General features: G+C 37.2%; 1 protein-coding gene across 6 annotated transcripts in view; it reads right to left on the bottom strand.

The window, feature by feature from the left end:
• Nucleotides 1-2,431: 2,431 nt before the first annotated feature.
• The window catches only part of LOC107870773 (protein phosphatase 2C and cyclic nucleotide-binding/kinase domain-containing protein), a 28,921-nt gene continuing 11,892 nt past the window's right edge, over nucleotides 2,432-19,460 (bottom strand). For 3 of the 6 annotated variants that reach the window (XM_016717421.2, XM_016717420.2, XM_016717419.2), the window contains exons 3-16: nucleotides 12,196-12,327; nucleotides 11,868-12,098; nucleotides 11,606-11,731; nucleotides 11,303-11,365; nucleotides 11,041-11,123; nucleotides 10,349-10,580; nucleotides 9,911-10,224; nucleotides 9,661-9,748; nucleotides 9,508-9,574; nucleotides 8,998-9,275; nucleotides 8,849-8,914; nucleotides 6,962-7,092; nucleotides 5,230-5,383; nucleotides 4,185-5,012 (exon numbers count right to left, since the gene is read on the bottom strand). In XM_016717421.2, the coding sequence (XP_016572907.1) occupies nucleotides 4,767-5,012; nucleotides 5,230-5,383; nucleotides 6,962-7,092; nucleotides 8,849-8,914; nucleotides 8,998-9,275; nucleotides 9,508-9,574; nucleotides 9,661-9,748; nucleotides 9,911-10,224; nucleotides 10,349-10,580; nucleotides 11,041-11,123; nucleotides 11,303-11,365; nucleotides 11,606-11,731; nucleotides 11,868-12,098; nucleotides 12,196-12,327 (2,211 nt within the window). In that variant the 3' untranslated portion in view covers nucleotides 4,185-4,766. Of the gene's footprint in view, nucleotides 2,791-2,862; nucleotides 2,948-4,184; nucleotides 5,013-5,229; nucleotides 5,384-6,961; nucleotides 7,093-8,848; nucleotides 8,915-8,997; nucleotides 9,276-9,507; nucleotides 9,575-9,660; nucleotides 9,749-9,910; nucleotides 10,225-10,348; nucleotides 10,581-11,040; nucleotides 11,124-11,302; nucleotides 11,366-11,605; nucleotides 11,732-11,867; nucleotides 12,099-12,195; nucleotides 12,328-19,460 lie in introns of those variants that run through there. The other 3 variants (XR_007055808.1, XM_047413100.1, XM_047413101.1) reach the window with 3 other exon arrangements.

The following is a 19,460-nucleotide window of genomic DNA, read 5'->3' as shown; positions in this document are numbered from 1 at the left end:
TCTTTTTCAGAATTGTTCATGAGAGAATTAAGAAGGTTTTACCTTCTATTATCTCAGATGAGCAGGCAGGTTTTGTTCAGGGAAAAAGCATTGCTAAGAACATTTTGATGGTTTAGGAAATAATCACAGATATTAGGAAAAGGAGTAAGAGTCCTAATCTGGTAATGAAGTTAGATATGATGAAAGCATATGATAGAGTTGACTGGTTTTTCCTTACTAAAGTAATGAAGAAGATAGGATTTGGGGAATTTATGATTGATATGGTGTTCAGACTAGTTGGAAACAACTGTTATTCTGTACTGATAAATGGACAGGCCAAGGGGTTCTTCAAATCCTCAGGAGGTTTGAAACAAGGAGATCCTTTATCTCCTACACTGTTTATTCTTGCAGTAGAAGTGATGTCAAGAGCTTTAAAGTCTTCGATGGCTACTAAAGAGTTTAAACTCTTTGGAATGCCTAGAGGAAGCCCTAAAGTAAATCACTTTGCTTTTGTTGATGTCATGATAATTTTATGCATAGTTGATTTACAAACAATGCAACAAGTGACCAATACACTTCAGGTCAGAAAGTCAATAAGGAGAAAAGCTCTCTGTATTTACTTAGAGGGGTGTCACAAGGAGTGGTGGTATTGGCTGAAGTGGTTACTGGAATTATGAGAAAGGAATTCCCTTTTACGTATTTAGGTTGCCCTATTTTTCATATGAGAAAGAAAAAGGATTACTATCAATCACTGATGAGCAGAATTAGTGAAAAATTGCAAGGTTGGAAAGAAAAGCTTTTATCTAAGATCTATACTGATAAAACATATCCTACAAAGTATACCAATTCATTGTTTATCTGTCATGAACCCTCCTTTAAATGTACTCAATACAATTCAAAGAATGTTTGCTCACTTTTTTTAGAGTACACATATAGGGGGTAAGAGTGGGCATTGGGAAATGGAGTAAGTTGTGTCTGCCTGAGGAAGAAGGAGGATTAGGATTCAGGAGCATCAAAGATGTGTCAATGGCCTTATTCTGCAAGTTATGGTGGAACTTTAGAACTAAGGAATCTATTTGGAGCAGATACATGCAGAATAAGTATTGTAGAAATAAACACCCAAATGGGATAGAGTGGAAAACTAGTGTTGGTTCTTAGGTGTGGAAAAAGATGCTACAGGCAAGGGACTTGGTGGAGCATCAAATTTATTGGAAAATAAGGACAGAAAATTCAAATATGTGGTTTGATAATTGGACAAAAGAGGGAGATTTTTACACTCTGTTGTAAAATTCAAGGGAATGGGACAATCAATATCAACAGGTAAAGGATTTGATTCATAATGAAGTATGGAATTCACAGCTGGTGTATCAGCTATTTCCACAAGAAATTGTAGAATATATCCTGGAATCCATCAGAATCCCAGCTGATAGGCAAGGAAGAGACAATCCAATATGGATGTTGGAGTTAGATAGTAGATTCACTGTCAGGTCAGCCTGGAATTATATCAGACAAAGGGAGGAAAAGAATATTATTTATAAAAACATTTGGGTGAAAGGTTGACCTTTTAAGATGGCATTCTTAATGTGGAGGTATTGGAGAGGGAAAGTGCCTGTTGATGTAACTTGATAAGATGGGGAGTAGAAGGACCTACTAGATATTGGTGTTGTTCTCAACCTGATCAAGAAACCATTTCACATGTGTTTCTGAAATCAGGCACTGCTAACAGGACATGGTCCTATTTTTCTACTTGTGCAGGTATAAATATGCAAGGAGACAGTCTAAGAGAACTCATTAATTACTTGTGGAATGATAGGAAATAGGGTGCAACTAAGGCTTACTATCAGTCAATTTATAGCATGATCTTATGAGAGCTGTGTAGAAGAAGAAACAATGCAAAACATGAAGGGAAATCTTTGTCAACTCATAAAGTAATATACAATATCAATAGAAATATGGGTCTGTTACTTAAAGTGAGGAATCCTAGATAAGTTTTCCCTTTTTTGTGGCCAGAGATTTATCAAAAATTACAGCAAACGAGACCTATATTCAAGATGACAAAGGTTGAATGGCAATTTCCAGAAGAGGGCTGGTTGAAGTACAATATAGATGGAGCTTCTAGGGATAATCCAGGGGTCAGTTCTTATGCTTTCTGTCTGAGAGATGAAAAGGGAGATCTAAGGTATGCATAGGGAGCTCAGATTGCAGATACTACTAACATAGAGGCTGAAACATATTCTATGCCAAGCAGCAATCCATTGTAATCTGTCCAATCTGGATGAGCTAACTTTCAAACAGATTCTCTTATTATGCTGAAAATTTTAACTAAAAAGTGGGAGTGTCCATGGAATGTGGTAGATTATGTTGAACAAATCACACAACTACTACATGATAAGCAAGTAAAGTTTCAGCACATTTTTAGGGAGGGGAATCAGTTGGCTGATCATTTAGCAAACATAGCAATTGATAATGGTGGATTTAGTATAACAATATTTCAGCAATTACATGTCAAAGGTAAGAAAATCCTTAACAATGATAAGTTACAGTGTCCATGCATACGAGATTGACACTGAAAAAAAAGATGAAGAGTCTGAAGGCTACAGTTATAGTTAACAGAGTTAAATTAGCTTACAAGTACCTATGTACAATCTATGGTCAAGAGCTACCTAGCCTATACAGATTCGGCCATCAAAAGTGTACTTCATGTAATGTGGAAGGGTTGAGTGAGTTTGACCTAACCAATACACCTGAGAAGCAAACTATATCTCCAAAAATGGTGGGTCCGAGCAGCCTTTATCTCACTACCTTCCACATCTGTCAATAAGTTTGTAATAAGGGAATTTTACAACAAACAACAATCAAAAGAAAGAAGGAGCTAGGATTTACTTAGATAAGCAATCTGACTCAGGGACCTAAAACCCTCATTTCAGCACCAAAAAGAAGGACCCATTCCATTTGCAGGAGAACGCAGCTGAGAAGGAGCATAAACATACGAAGGAAGGTTAAAGAGTTAAAAAAAAAAAAGCTAAATAAATGGAGGCAAGTAAATACTTAATTAAGGGAGCTGTTTATAGCAGGAATCTTCCATATCTTAGGCAAGGAGTTAATGATCCAGAGGACCAGCACCATGAATTGAGGATTAAAGGTCGCTGACACTATGGATAGTCACCTGGAAGGAAGCTCAAATGGTAGAGAAGACAACAAATGCATTTTGGAAATGTCTGCATATTGAAGGATTGGGTCGGGTTTTATTTTAGTCTGATAGTATTAGGCCCAATGTATTGACTGAATTTTGGTGGGTTGGTCCATCTTGTAATAATTAGATTTCTTATTAATAAAATCCCTATTAATTTTACAAAAAAGAAAAGATTCAAGCACTAAGGCTTATATTGCAGTAAGCGCCCTTTGAAAGTTACATATTCCTTCGAATAGATAAGTAAAATCAAATATGATTATAATTATATTTACGTTTTATTGGTTTGATCGCACCATAACTTTTAAATTCTACAAAACATTATAATTTTCAAGTAACATTTATGAGTTCAAGCATCGAATACATTATTGATAATGAATTAATACATTTTTGATAATACAAGTAGAATAATTATTTTTCAAAAAAAGGTAAAAACTTAAACTTTCAAATGACTTTGTTCGAAGACTGAACTACTAATCTAAGTTGCACAAATTCTTCACTTTTAAATGTCGCATCCATGTCGGATTGTCCAAAATTACACTATTTATGGAGAATCCGACACGCATCTACTGACAATTTTTAGAGAATTCGACATTCACCTACTGACATTTTTGAAGAATTCGAGCAACATTGCTACGAATAGATGAAAGTCTCCAAGTTCAAGGAAGCAGCAAAAGAAAATTTGTTATTTTTCTATGAAATTTGTCTATAACTAATTAGTATTTTTAGTTGTCATCGCCATTCATTTACACCGACTTAGACCAATAAAGCACAATATCAACAAAAAATGTTGATCATCTGAACATCTACGTGCAACATACATTCATATAAACAAGTACTTTAACTCTAACCAGCTATCCTCATGGCCCCCTCAATTCAAGTTTTCAAGAAAAAAAATGAGACGATTTACTACCGCATAAATAAGTTATTTTAAATTAAAAATTTAAAAATTATTTAACCAACACCATTAAACAATATTAATATCAACCACTTATTTTACACTTAATGAGATGACTTAACTACAAAAATATATATAACTTACTTTAAATGAAAAAGAATTCAAAATGTTTAACCAACACCACTTAAAATAAATAAATTTATGAATAAATATTGGGACCGTGCCTAGCAAGGGCTTTACCCAGCTAGGCCAAATATAAGACCTAATATCTGGTAAACTGGTGCAACATAGCTTCTCTCAGCCATGAGCGCTCTTAAGAGATGCAGCTGTTTTCTCTTTCCTTTTCTTTTTTGATGGGGTGGGATGGGAAGACTGGTTAGGATGAGATAAAAGAAAGGGCTCTGTTCGATTTACATGTTACGTATTTACACAGGCATGGTAAATTTTCAAAAAGAACACAAGTATGAACTTTATAATACCTCTAGCACAAGAAAATGAATGTCCAGGAAAGCAGCACGACATTTTCCCTCTAGGAGGGTCACATGGTTGATGAACAGGAGAACATGATCTAGATGCACCACCTCACTCAGTTCATTTGAATTGAGTCTCCAATAGGGAGAGTCATGAAATAATAAGCTGGGCAATTTTGCTGGTAGCAGCATCCTGGAATGTGATGGGCCGAACTCCAATAAAAACACGCTACCAGTTTTGAAGCCACTCTGGAGTATTAAGCTCCTCCAAGTCATGAATAGGGGAATGTAAGGAAACTATGTTCTCATCACCATGATTTTCCAAGCGTTGACTTATACGGGAGAGAATCTCTGCAGGAACAGGACTTCGATGATCTGCTACTGCTTTCCAATCAACACCAAGAAACCAGGGATGACTTTTGAGAGAGTCAACACCTTGGCTACCGAGTCTCAGCTTTTCATCAACTTGAAGTAACTGGCAGAAAATTTATGTCAAGATACTACGAAAGATAGCAAGAAATTGGAGAATTTGTACAATAAAAAGATAAAGAACTAATAGCCGACTGTTGGTTTGAAGGACAAAAACAATGGATAACAAAGTAATGAATTTCTAAGTCATAATATAGTTTGTCATTTTTCCAATTCTAATCCTCTATGTATTAATCAATCAACTCCTTTAGACCTAGTGATACCTTGGTAACGAGATCAACAGCTTCTTGGCTGAATGCATGTGGAAGTGTCAACTGTCCTTTAGCAATCCTTGGAAATGTAAGCTCACTCTCTCTCCATGATCCAAATGGCATTTCACCTTGTAGCATAAAGTAGATCAATGTTCCCAATGCCCACCTGCCGATTTCAACCAGCAAATATCAGTCAAGAGCAAGACCACAATTTGGAGAAATAGCTTTTGCCACAAAAGCAGTACTCACGATATTCTCAGAAACTACATGTAGCTGAAGAATCAAAGAAGCATGATATCTCTACAAAGTTGCTTGCTGAGAAAAAAAGCATGTCCAGTGAAACACTAAAAGATGCTTCCAAAGAATGATGGTCAATGCAAGTGTAAGAAGACTTCTCTGTTCTCATTTCCCCCGGGGAGGGGGGAGAACACTAGGAAATTTGTTTTTTTTTCTACAAGAAGAAAGACAGGAAAAGCGGAAAATGCTCGAGTAGGTGACCTTACATCACTCCTCATTGTTTGCCAGTTTACTCAATTAGCAGCAGCTTCTCCCTTCACCAACTAACCAACCAGAGACAATTATTCCTTCAATGCTTTTAAGAATTAAGTTAACACTACTTCTATATGTTTTCATTATACACCTTCATTATTTTGAAGCTTTTAGATTTGTTTGTATATGATTCACCATGAAGAGCAACCTACCTAACTTCATTATCTCCTCATTCCAAATCCCAAAAAAGAAACAAAAGAATACCAGACAGCTGGATGCAAGTTTGCTTTCCAAACACTGCTCTAACTTGAGTGAATAATCTCGCTTGTGAGTCGTGAGTTAGTAATAATCATTAGATTAAGAGCAATTCTAGAGGCAGCAAAGATCCTATTGTGCATGTTTTCAGGTTACGGCTCGGTAACTGCAGTCTGTAAAGCTAAACTCATACTTCATGACCATGAGGTCATGGGTAAAATATTCTTTTCCCCTTTGATGAATTGGACAAAATATATAGGCATGCAGACAGAACCACTCACTACATAGGAGATAAACATAGATTCAAATTTGTAATCTTACAGTCCGAAGAGACGGGACACTTATTCATTTCAAGATTAACTTCCAGAAAACTGCAATCCTCTTAAAATAATTACCAAAACATGATAACCATACACGTCTTTAAAGTTGATCAGACTAAGTATCTGATGCTGTAGTAATTTATGCATCATTAATCCATTGTAATTATTTCAAACTTCAAGATATTCCAAGGGTAAGAGGGATAAATGACTGGTGATGCTCATTCTGGTGATGCTCGTTAGTGATGCTTGCATCACATTATTATAGTCAGTGAATCACTTGGATAACCAACTGATTCGTCGACATCACAGTGGCAGAACATCCCATGCATTTTTGTAAAACTTCTCTTAAGCATTTCAATAATTAAGGCAATTTCAAAACATTGCACTAATTACTCTCTATCGCAGTTCTCCTTTTTTACCCCTCCCTAGGAGCTTCACCTTTTTGCTCCCTTGGTAATTCAAACCCACAACTTTAGGGTTGGTAGTGGAGGGTGCTTACCACCTGTGCAACCCTCTCTTGTTGATTGCACTTCTCTGCTTAACTAGGTTTCTCAGAATAGGTCCAAAATAACCAATTCTTCATCTCCATAGTTGTGATCCTTTAAATACTTGATTAACTTTTTTCATAGTCATATGTAGTACTAGAACATATTTCGGCCGATATGAGAGTAGCATTTTACCAGTCAGCCGCAAAGCCATGGCCTTTCCCTTGGACTATTTCTGGAGCTAGAGAATCTGCCATTCCGCATATGGTAAATGTCCTCTCATCCAACTCAGAAGAAATCTTCTTAGCAAATCTGAATTCCACAAGCTACAGAAAATCAATAGAGGAATATCATTAGTGAAAAACGTAATTATCCAGCAAGATACTCTCCAGGGTCATTTGGAAAAAAGAAAATCCAAATGGTCCCCAATGTACAGTGGTAGATTTATCTTGGTCCTTAATACATATCACTGAATACAAATCGTCCCCAAGTGGCCAAGTACATAAAACTGACGGAAAACCTCCACAACTAATGGAGAATTGCAAACATTTAACTACCAACAGTTTTTTTCTTTTTAAGGAAAAAAAAAAACCACTACCAGTCTTCTTCTCCAATTGACCCGGCTCAACCAAAAAGTGGGACAAGCAATAGGACCTTAATTTCTTAGAACCTGAAGTGAAGTTTCTCTGGCTTATCACTAAAGTAAATTTCTTTAGTAGGTCATAAAACTAAACTAAACATTGTAAATTTCTTTAGTAGATGATAAAACTAAACTAAACATAGTAAATTTCTTTAGTAGATCATAAAACTAAACTAAATTAAACATAGAATTATCAGTGGTATAAGTGCTTCCTTTCCCTGTATATAGAACGAGCCTGTAAACTATTCTTGAGGGCAAACTGTTTGGTGAAATTGTTTGTTGATTGGCAACGTAATAAGTTCAAGTTATTTTTGTTATTCATCAAAAGGGCTACTCTGCAGTAAGGGTGTCAACTAAGCCCGGCTATCCCGGTCTCACTTTGACAGGAAGAAGAAAAATACAAAAATATATGTTTAGTCTCCCACTAAATACAAATTTCTTTAGTAGATCATAAAACTAAACTAAACTAAACATAGAATTATCAGTGGTATAAGTGCTTCTTTTCCCTGTATATAGAACGAGCCTGTAAACTATTCTTGAGGGCAAACTGTTTGGTGAAATTGTTTGTTGATTGGCAACGTAATAAGTTCAAGTTATTTTTGTTATTCATCAAAAGGGCTACTCTGCAGTAAGGGTGTCAACTAAGCCCGGCTATCCCGGTCTCTCTTTGACAGGAGGGTAAGGGGTCAACGTAGAAAGTGGAATTGGACCCAGTGTTATCAAAAGCTAAAAAGCACAAAAAATCTCTAAGGTCCATTGGGACTTTAAGCGCAAAACGCGAATAAAATGTGGGCTTTAATAAAAAAAGGGACAAAAGAAGAAAAATACAAATATATATGTTTAGTCTCCGACTAATAACTATACGCATGAATGAAAAATATATGAACAAAGAAATTGAGAAAGATCACGTCTCAAACCCGTGGACCTATAGGTACACAGAAAGGCTCCTCTTCAGTAATGCAGCGATCTAGATTGGTATCAGTTTTTCTTATACAGCAAACCATGCAAACCTTGATTGTAATATAACTGTAAAGAATGGATCATGGGCCTAACTCAACCTCAAAAGCTAGCTCATGAGGGGAGGATTGCCCAAGTCCATATAAGGAGAAGACTAATTACCCATCCCTTTTGCGATGTGAGATATTTAACACTCCCCCACACGCCCAAGCCTCGTTAACTGGAGCATGGACAATATAATATTGGGGCCCAACATAGGTGAACAAAGATTTGGGATGGGTCTGGCTCTGATACCATGTAAAGAATGGAACTTGGGCCTAACTCAACCTCAAAAACTAACTCATGAGGGGAGGATTGCCCAAGTCCATATAAGGAGACTAATTACCTATCCCTTTTCCGATGTGGGATACTTAACAATAACCTTGTCATTTATAGTGGTCCACATGAGAATTCTAAAGGCAATACGCTACAAGAGCAATATTTACCTGAATATGGCCAGTTTGGTCTAACATTAGTACGTCAGGTGAAACACCTCTGTAAAGTATGCCATTCTGATAACGGAAGGAAAAAGGAAAAGAGTTAAACTTTGAAATTACAATGAGCTGAAAATAACTAGGACCAGGAGTAAACTAACTTTGTGCAAGTCATCCAGAGCAATGACAACAGATGCAACACAGAAACGTGCCGACTCCTCATCAAGGGGGCTGTGAAGTATTGCTACAACAGAGCAAGCCAAGCATGTGTCCAGAACTATGCCAGCATGCGTTTCATCAGCACAAGTACATAAAACTTGAGGTACTGAAGCTACTGTATTCATTTGCTTCAATAGATTCTTCTCTTTTAATACTTGTGCTTCTTTCCCAAGCATTTTAATTTTCTGCTTCGAAAACCTCTTCAAGCTAAGCAGTTTATCTGCAGAAAGACAAGAATATTATTCATTCCTTCACTGAATACAACCATCAAGAATTCTAGTACGTCCACGAACTGTTTCTAACACATAATACCGGTCAGACAGAAAACGAAACCAAGAGAGAACCCCCCCCCCCAAAAAAAAAAAGGAATTCTTTATGCATATATCAGCATTACAAACAAAGTGTACTAATGAGGTCATAACAGAAGAAAAGATGAAGTGCAGAAAAACAACCTGAGTCTCTCAGACGCACTAGGCCGATCTCACTGCAGTCCGTTGAGTATAAGCAAGTCTGCCACTCCTGGACAAGTAGTTAATAAATTCAAACATCTGTCTGATAACAAGTTTTCAGATATACATTACAAAGAAGTACAATGAATCCCTCACCAAATCAGCAAGCTGCAAACTTGCAAGCATCAAAGGGTCAAGGCTTTGGACAGATTCTGAAGAGAGAATTGTTTGATCACCCTTTGCCCTATATAAATGTTAGAAAAAATATTTTAGTCATAGATACGAAGAAAAAGTAAAGACTGAAACTTTAAGTCATACATCTATCAGGCCCCAAACAAATGTAAAACAAAGGTGGCCTTTCTTCTTTTGCTTTGGTAACTTCTGTTTTGCTAGATTTTTGATATACCTAAGGTCATCCTGTGAGAGCTTTGACCAAGGACCCACAACTGAATCAAACTTCTTCTTGGTTAAGACAGCGCATACCACATCACCCACAGCAGTAACACTCAAAGAGGCAATGTGTTCCCCAAGAAGGGTCCATTCCCCAAAGTAGCTCCCTTCACTCTTTTCAACTGTTGCGCATTTTTTGTTCTGTATATCATCCAGCTTTTGGTTTTCACAAATGAGACTTGATGCATTTTCAAATTTTACTAGATCCATGTCAAACGTAATTTTTACAACCCCTTTCTGGATAATGTATAGGCCCAAAGGTTCCTGTTTCTGCAAACATCCAAAGCATGTGTAAGAGAAAGTTATAAGCAGAAGGCATTTATCATAAAGAATAATTATCATTTTAAATGGAGGTAAGTGTGAGCAGGCAAGGGAAGAAGCTTGAAATAGGCACCTCATTTGCTATTGTCTGTCCATCAGAAAAGGGAACTTCTGAAACCATATCTGCAATATGACTTAGTTGTAAAATTGTCAATCTTGATAGAAGATCTACAGAACGCAGAAGCTTCAATGAAGACAAATTAGAAAACTCTGACATAAGAATTCCTCTAAAATCTTCTCGTTTAAGTTCCCACAAAATTCCATTGGTGACAGCACGAACAGAAGCTTGGAGTGGTTTGTTATACCTGTAGTGAAACTGAATTCAGAGCAAAACAGAGATAGCAAAAGTAATTCTACGGATGATTCAAAGGGTGAGAGATTAATCAACTGAAACTAATAAACCAGTACTATGGCGTTGCAATATTTTCGATCCACACGAGAAAGATATAACCGCCAAACAGATAAGTCAGGCGATAAGAAACAGCCCTTAATTTGAAGAAGAGAAGGGAAATTACCATTGCTGCTTCAGATTGTGACAGAGGATACAGAAAGAACTACGAAACTAGTATATCGGTGCAAAGCTCCAGCATAGCATAAACTCCACATTATTTTTTCAGTACTGACTTTATCTGGGAGTGAAAACTAGAGGGAAATAGATAACAGTTCTGCAAATAGAAGCTCTAGCTTGGTATTTCACGTACCCCTCGAATAAAGATTCCAGAGTTGAGTTTTAATGAATTCCAATGGAAAGAACAGATATCTTACATCAGAGCCAGCTCCCCAAAGGATGACAGCTTATCAGCCGTGTAGTGCTGAAGAACCCTAGGAACTTCTCCATCTTTCTCATACTGGCATTTGTAATTTAAAGTTGAAGATTCAGGTTAGATTTGACGGATATAAATTGCAACAAGTTTCTTTCCATGATAATAATGAATCTGATAATTTTAAGATTTGACCAGACTATGGTGGACCATGCACAGTCAATTTGATGACATTTAAACAAAATAAGCAAAAAACCAACTCCCACCTGCGTTGCTAAGACCTCAAATTCCCCACTTCCAACGACATAGAAAGAGTCACATTCTCCACCCTGCAAAACATTGATCGTTTGGTACTAATTAGAGTTCTCAGAATGTCAGAATTTAGTGCACAAGAAATTGTAAGTCTAAGATAACATTTAATATATTTCTTCCTCAAACATAAGTACAAAAAATTGAGATCCTCTAAAAACAATAATACAGGACAAAGTATAAGAAAACTGTGCACTTGATTTTGGAGCTTCTTTAACAATTTTATATTGCTGGATCAAAACTCCGTTACAAAGATTTACCTGTTTGACTACAATGTCTCCATCTTGAACCTCAACTCTTTGCATACAATCCAACAAAACTTGGCATTGAGAATCTGTAAGCTTTCTAAAAAGAAAATGATCATGCAAAACCCGCTCAATCTGTGCCTGTGAAACAGAGATAATAAATTTTCTTTTCAACCATGAGATCAATTAAACTGATAACAATTGAGGAAGTGGAATATAAGATTCTTTCTTTTCCAGAACAGAATATCAAACCAAATAGATAAGATAGAAGGGTTACTTCTTCTTCCCATGTCTTCCTATGGGCTGGAGATGAGGCAACCCATGTCTGCCCATTCTCTAAGGAACTTTCAATAGCACGCAGTCGTGCCCGTGATATATCTTGTCTGGCACGTTGAATCCTAGAATTCCAGTTCATAACTGATGGAGATTCTGATCCACATAATTCTACAACCTGAGGCAATGGTGGTCGTAAAACTACATCAGAACTTGTTGATTGACCAACCGCAACCTGATAACAAATTAAATGTAATAAGTGAACACTTAAATTACAGAAAGAATAAAATAATTCCGGAACAGAGAATAACAAAGCCAAGAAAACATCATACATTAGTCAATCCATTTACTTGTACAACTATCACGGTAATATCATCTGTGCGAGTTTCATACTGTAGCCAAAGACGGTATGACTCAGCAACAATTGCAGCACAAGCATCACGCGGATCCTTATACTTTGCAACCTACAAGATCATTGAGTGAATTTGGATTATTAACAGGCAAAACGCAAAAACAAAGTAAAAACCGTGCTTGCATCCTGTCGGCATTCTCAGCTGAATCTTAGGAGACTTGTTGAGGTGGAACACGCACACATATTACAGACAGAGAAAACATACATGAGAGCAAACTGGTGTTATACTCCCACAAAAATTCAATGACATTAAAGAATTTATGTTACAACACTAAAAAGAGAACAGCAAGAACACTAGTCTGCCCAGAAACTTCAACAGAAAGAACAATCTAAAAACAATGATGATTAATAAGCCTACAAGTGTTAAACTAAAATTGTCATTTAAAAACCATGTGAACCCACAGTAAGGCTTAGTGGTCAATGAAGTGGGTATGGAACCATGAGGTCTTAAGTTCAAACCCCCACAAAGTCAAAATCTCTAGGTCATTTCTTCCTATCTGCCCAAGCCTTGATGGATAGAGTTACCAAGTATAGTCGAGGTGCGTGCAAGTTGGCCCACACACCACGTTGATGAAAACAAAAAGACACAGGATGCCTCAATGGCTAGAAAAAGCCTCTGGGATCCAAAAGATCTGTATCTCTTTGGAAAACTACCTTGGCAGTTTTTTGGTTTGAACATCAATAAATTGTTATCCAAACTGTGTTAGTTTGATAATCTTGAGTGGCACAAGCAAGTGCTTCTGGACCTCTTTCAAGTTAATCTATTTCATTCCTTTGGCAACAGCGCAGCTGTTTAATCCCCAGCTATGTATTATACCAATATCTATAGCATTCCTTTTTGTTAAGACACAACATTATTGAATTGTTGTAACTAAATTATTACAATGAGACCCTAATTATACACTATATTCCAATCCTTTTCCAAGTAAGACACTACATTAAAATCCTTTTCCAACTAGGATTCTATATATTATTCCTATTCTTAATCTCATTCTAACACTCCCCCTCAAGCTGATGCATACAGGTCAATGTGAACCGAGCTTGTTATAGATGTAATTAATATGAGGACCAATGAGGGACTGGGTTAAGATTTCTGCAAGAAAAATGGTAAAAACTGCGCGGGACGTCTGGGCGATCATTGAGAAGGAACAAACAGAAAAAGCGGTCGGAAAAGTAGTAAACATTGCCGGAAAGTTGATTTGTCACTTTTAAATTGCAGAAAACTGGTATAAAAGATGCGCCATCTCGAAATTAAGAGATGAGTAGATCTTGAACAAGAAAGCCACCGAAAAACTGGGCAAAACATGATTATGTGCCGGATTATTAGATTGGTGGTCACAATCTGAGAAAAATTATACGGGTAGGGTCAAAATGATGGCACAACCCTACTAGAAAAGAGAAATTGTTGAACTTTCCAAACCAGGCTTAAGGAGATTGTTTTAGACCATAAAATTATATGAGTAAGGTTTAGAATGATGGCACGACCCTAATGAAAAAGAGACATTATATGGGCAACATCAGAATGATGGCACGATCCTACTGGAAAAGAGAAAAATATATGGGTAGGGTTAGAATGATGACACAGCCCTACAGAAATCAAATCTGAGGAGTCATTGGAAAGAAGCACGAAACTACAAATATCAAATCTAAGAAATCACTGAAAAGTCGCATGATGCTATGCAACTCAGATATGAGAAAGTAATCTGAAAACATGTGTGGTACTACGCAAATTAAATATGAGAAAGTAGTCACTGAAAAAATGCATGGTGCTACGCAAATTAGATATGAGAAAGTAGTCACCAGAGAAATGCACGGTGCTACACAAATTAGACATGAGAAGCCACCGGAAAGAAGCACTGTGGCCCAACTTTTACTAACATAATCATTGGCCAGACAGGCGACATATATGGGTAATAGCCGCTCGCCAACAGCAAAAGCTCTTTGATTCTCTACCAATATCGTAGAGGCTTCACACCCCAAAGCTAGCTCAAACAGAAGAGGATTGCCCAAGTCTTATAAAGAGACCACTCATCCCATTAACCATCAATGTGGGACTTTTTTTCATTCTTCAACACCCACCTCACACCCAGGACTGGATACCTAGTGCATGGTTAATTTTTAATTTGAGGGCCCAATATTGGGTGAGATGCGTCCTGCTCTGGTACCATGAGAGAAATATTGAAGAAAAATATCATTGAATTGTTATAACTACATTATTATAATGAGCCTCTATTTATAGACACTGTATTCCTATCCTTTTCCAAGTAGGACACTACATTAAAATCCTTTTCAAACTAGGCTTATATATACTATTCCTATTCCTACTTCAATTCTAACAGTTTATACACACACATGCAATAAGAGTATGCCGATATAGACCACTAAGTGCACAAAAAGTAGCTCTCACGGATTGTTTAGAGAGCTAACAAAATCAATTGTGCGTTCTAGTTCATCACAATGTTTTCCATGTTACTCCAAAAAGAAAGTAAAGAAATATATACCTGAATCTACATAATTAAATACCAATCCCATTCTGCAGACTTTTGCATAGGATAGGGTAATTTCTCGCTTCTGCTACTTTACCAGAAATTTTCTTCTAATAAATGTTGCTCCTACCAAAAATGACCTCATGGCTTATGATTACGCTACATCTAGCGTTGTCAAAGGAGAAATCTCTATGAAAGTAGCAGCTTTGCTACCGTTTTAAGTTAAGTGCAAAACTAAAACGCGAGCTTTGGTGAAGAAATATAAAGTAATGCGTGAGAAAATAAGTATAAACAAACAGCAATTATAGGAACAAAGGAATTGTAAAACTACAATTTACATTAAAATTCTGTCAGTAAGTTTAAATATCTTCTAAGGATTGATTCAGATGAAAAGATTCAGCTTGTAATTCGATTCTTTTTAATAATCAAGAAATTCATTATTTACAGCTTCAAAATTCTACGGATAGCAGGGCCTCCTCTACTCTTCTACACTTATATGTTTTTTTGATCAGGTAAACATATTTTTATTCATAAACATGGCCACACCATTGGCCGTATACAAGGGGTATACACAAAAATAAAGAATCTCTAACAATAAATGATTCTCGACAAACTCCACCCAATTTGCTATACAAATTGGAATTCTATGGGTGCACCAAATGAAAATGTGAGAAATATGGAGAAAAAATAATATTGAATTGTGTGTTTGAATAATTACATCGAGACCCTATTTATACACACTATAGTACAATCCTTTTCCAATTAGGATTTTTATATACTATTCCTATTTCTACTCGTATTCTAACATTCCCCCTCAAGCTGGTGCATACAAATCATATGTACCTAGCTTGTTACAAATGTAATTAATACGAGGACCAGTGACGGACTTGGTAAAAATATCTGCAAGTAGATCACTTGACTTCACAAATTTTGTAACAATATCTCCTGAGAGTATCTTTTCTCTCACAAAGTGACAATCAATCTCCATATGTTTAGTCCTCTCACGAAACACTGGATTTGATGCGATATGAAAGGCTGCTTGATTATCACACACAAGTTCCATCTTATCGGTTTCTTCAAATTTTAGTTCTCTCGGCAAGTGTTTAATCCAAACTAGCTCACAAGTTGCTACAGCCATTGCTCATAATTCTGCTTCTGCACTAGCTCGAGCAACCACACTCTGTTTCTTATTCTTCCAAGACACCAAATTATCTCCTGCCCAATCAGCATCTATGTATCGAATGATATGCTCATGACCTTGATCTTTAAAGAGTAGTCCTTTACCTGAAGCTGACTTTATATATCCCAGAATACGAACTGCATCCCAATGACTATCACAGGGGGAAGTCATAAACTGACTTACAACACTCACAGGAAAGGATATGTCAGGTCTAGTCACAATGAGATAATTCAACTTTCCAACCAACCGTCTATACCTTTCAGGATCACTGAGTGGCTCCCCTGTCCTGGCAGAAGTTTAGCATTTGGATCCATAGGAGTGTCAATGGGTCTACATCCTATCATTTCTGTCTCCTCAAGAATGTCTAAGGCATACTTGCATTGAGAAATAACAATACTTGATTTGGATTGAGCAACCTCAATACCCAGAAAATATTTCAGTCTGCCAAGGTCTTTAGTCTAAAAATGCTGAAAGAGATGTTGCTTCAATTTAGTAATACCATCTTCATTATTGCCGGTGATAATATCATCAACATAAACCACCAAATAAATACACAGATTTGGTTGAGAATGTCAATAAAATACTGAGTGATCAGCTCCACTACGAATCATGCCAAACTGCTGAATTACTGTGCTAAACTTTCCAAACCAAGCTCGAGGGGACAGTTTCAAACCATAAAGTGACCTGCGCAAATATAAGGCTACTAGACTCCCCCTTAGCAACAAAACCAGGTGGTTTCTCAATATAGACTTCTTCCTCAAGATCACCATGCAGAAAAGCATTCTTAATATCCAACTGATAAAGAGGCCAATGACCAATGGCAGCAATGGATAGGAAAAGACAGACAGATGTTATTTTAGCCACTTGAGAGAAAGTGTACTATAATCAAGCCCAAATATTTGTGTATCCTTTCGCAACAAGGTGAGCCTTAAGCTGATCAACCTAACCGTCTGGAACAACTGACTGCATAAACCCTGTAGATTCTGCGGGAAGGGAAACAAACTCCAAGTACAACTCGCATGTAAAGTAGACATTTCATTTATCATAGCCTGCATCCATCCTGAATGAGAAAGTGCTTCACCTATAGTCTTAGGGATGGAAATAGAGGACAAAGATGATACAAAAGCATAATGGGGTGATGAAAAACGATGATAACTTAAGAAAGTATAATGTGGGTTAGCATTACGAGTGGAATGTATACCATTTTGAAGTGCAACTGATTGGCTAAGAGAAGGCAAGTCCGCAGTAGGCGCAGCGTCCGACGCATGACATGAATCATCTAGGACTAATAGTGGACGCAGACGACGATGATAAATCAGAAGTGGTGGCACCACAACTGGAGACGTAGAAGTAATCGTTGATTTCTCAAAGGTTGGTTTGGGTAAGTCTGGAAATACGGGTAAGACCAAGGAGGTGCGGGTAAGACTAAAGATACGGGTAAGACCTCAGAGATATCAGGATGATCAGAAGATGTATAGTAAGGTTTAGATTCGAAAAAGGTGACATCGGCGGACATAAAGTAGCAACGAAGAGCCGGTGAATAACAACAATACCCTTATTGAACTCGAGAGTAACCAAGGAAGGCACATTTGAGAGCACAAGAGGCTAATTTATCTTTTCTTGACGCTAAATTATGAACAAAACACGTGCTCCCAAAAATATTAGAGGGGATAGAGTAGAGATGTTACTGATGAAATAATATGGAATGGGGAACCTGATTTTGAATCGAAGATGATGGCATTCTATTAATGAGATAGCAAGATGTGAGGATTGCATCGCCCCAAAAATGCAGTGAAACACGGGATTCAATGAGAAGAGTGGGAGCAATCTCAATAAGATGCCTATTTTTCCTTTCTACTATATCGTTCTGCTGAGGGGTGTATAGACATGATGTCTGGTGAATAATTCCTTGGTGAGTCATAAACTCCTAAATGGGAGGATACGTATTCTAAGGCATTATCACTATGAAAAGTATGAATAGAGACGCTAAATTAATTTTGTATTTCAGCACAAAAACTTTTGAATATAGAAAATAACTTAGAACGATCTTTCATTAGGAAAACTCAAGTGCATCGTGAAAAATCATCAATAAAACTAACGAAATCCTAAGGGTGAACTGACTCTACTAGGACCCCAAATATCAGAATGAACTAATGAGAAACTAGACTCTGAACGACTCTAAATACTACGTGAAAATGTAGCACGGGTGTGTTTCCCAAGTTAACACAACTCACAATCTAATGTGGATAAACTAGACAAACTAGGCACCATCTTCTGTAACTTGAATAGACTCGGATGTCCTAAACGTTTGTGAATAAGGTCTGGAGGGTCTGTAACGGAGCATGATGTGAAGGAATTTGAAGAGGTAAGATGGTAAAGGCCTTGTGATTCAGGTCTTGCCGATCGTTTATCCCGTACTGCGGTCTTGCATTAGAAAAGAATCATCAAAAAAAGCTATACTACAATTAAGGGCATGTGTCAAATGACTACCGGATGCAAGATTAAAAGGACAACCAGGGACATAAAAAACAGAGTTTAAAGTGACAGAAGATAGGAGTTTGGCTTGTCCAACTCCTTCTGGTTTTGCTCGGATCCCATTGGCTAAAGTAATAGCTGGAAGAGACTGTGAATAAACAATATCAGACAGTATTGACTTGTTGCCAGAAATATGATCAGAAGCACCTAAGTCCACAACCCATGATCCAATAATCCAAAGGTAGGAGATTGTGCAGTTGAGACTATTGATAGAGATATATGCTTACTTGCTCGATACTGAAGATACTCGTGATATTTTTTGCCAGATAAATACACTTGTTGACCACCTGTGGTGTTAGACTGAGCAATATTTACATGGTGGTAGACCATGCAAAGAATAGCATATTCCACGAGTATGTCCAAGCTTATTACAATAACTACACTTGGGTCGAGAATAGCATACATCACGAGTATGTCCAAGCCTTTTACAATAACTACACTTAAGTCGAGATCTTCCAAATCGACCTCCCCCTCGACGATTCTTCATGGACTATGATATTTGATTTTCTGGTCTCCTCGTTAAGGATTCAAATTTAATCATAGGATTAAATTGAGCAAAATATTCAGTCACTAAAAAATTAGTTAGTCACCGAAAAAAATTGAATTTGATTGTCGAAATCAAGAAATAGCTATCGGTACAGCCTTGGAATGAAAGGGCGACCTCACTGGAAAAGACAAATCTTGCCAAAAACTAGCCGAAAAAAAATAAAGTTGCCGGAATTAGGGTTCCGGCGATTGGAATTGGGACAAAAGTGGAACTGGACGGATCGAAATAACTGGGTGACTCCAACAGAAAAGGAACAACTCAAAAATTCAACCAGAGAAAATCTCACGCGCCGGCGTGTGACACAGATCTTGCCAGAATTACGAAATTCCGGCATGCGCGTGGTATAATTTTTCCGGTGGTTTTGGTCGGGTTTTTTCCGCCTGGCCTTTCCGATCCTTAGTGGTGTTGTATTTTGCATACAACCCACAAAACAGATA

Source organism: Capsicum annuum, chromosome 5, assembly GCF_002878395.1.
Source record: "Capsicum annuum cultivar UCD-10X-F1 chromosome 5, UCD10Xv1.1, whole genome shotgun sequence".
In the NCBI taxonomy this organism is placed as follows: domain Eukaryota; kingdom Viridiplantae; phylum Streptophyta; class Magnoliopsida; order Solanales; family Solanaceae; genus Capsicum; species Capsicum annuum.
This window is presented reverse-complemented; position numbering and strand designations above follow the sequence as displayed.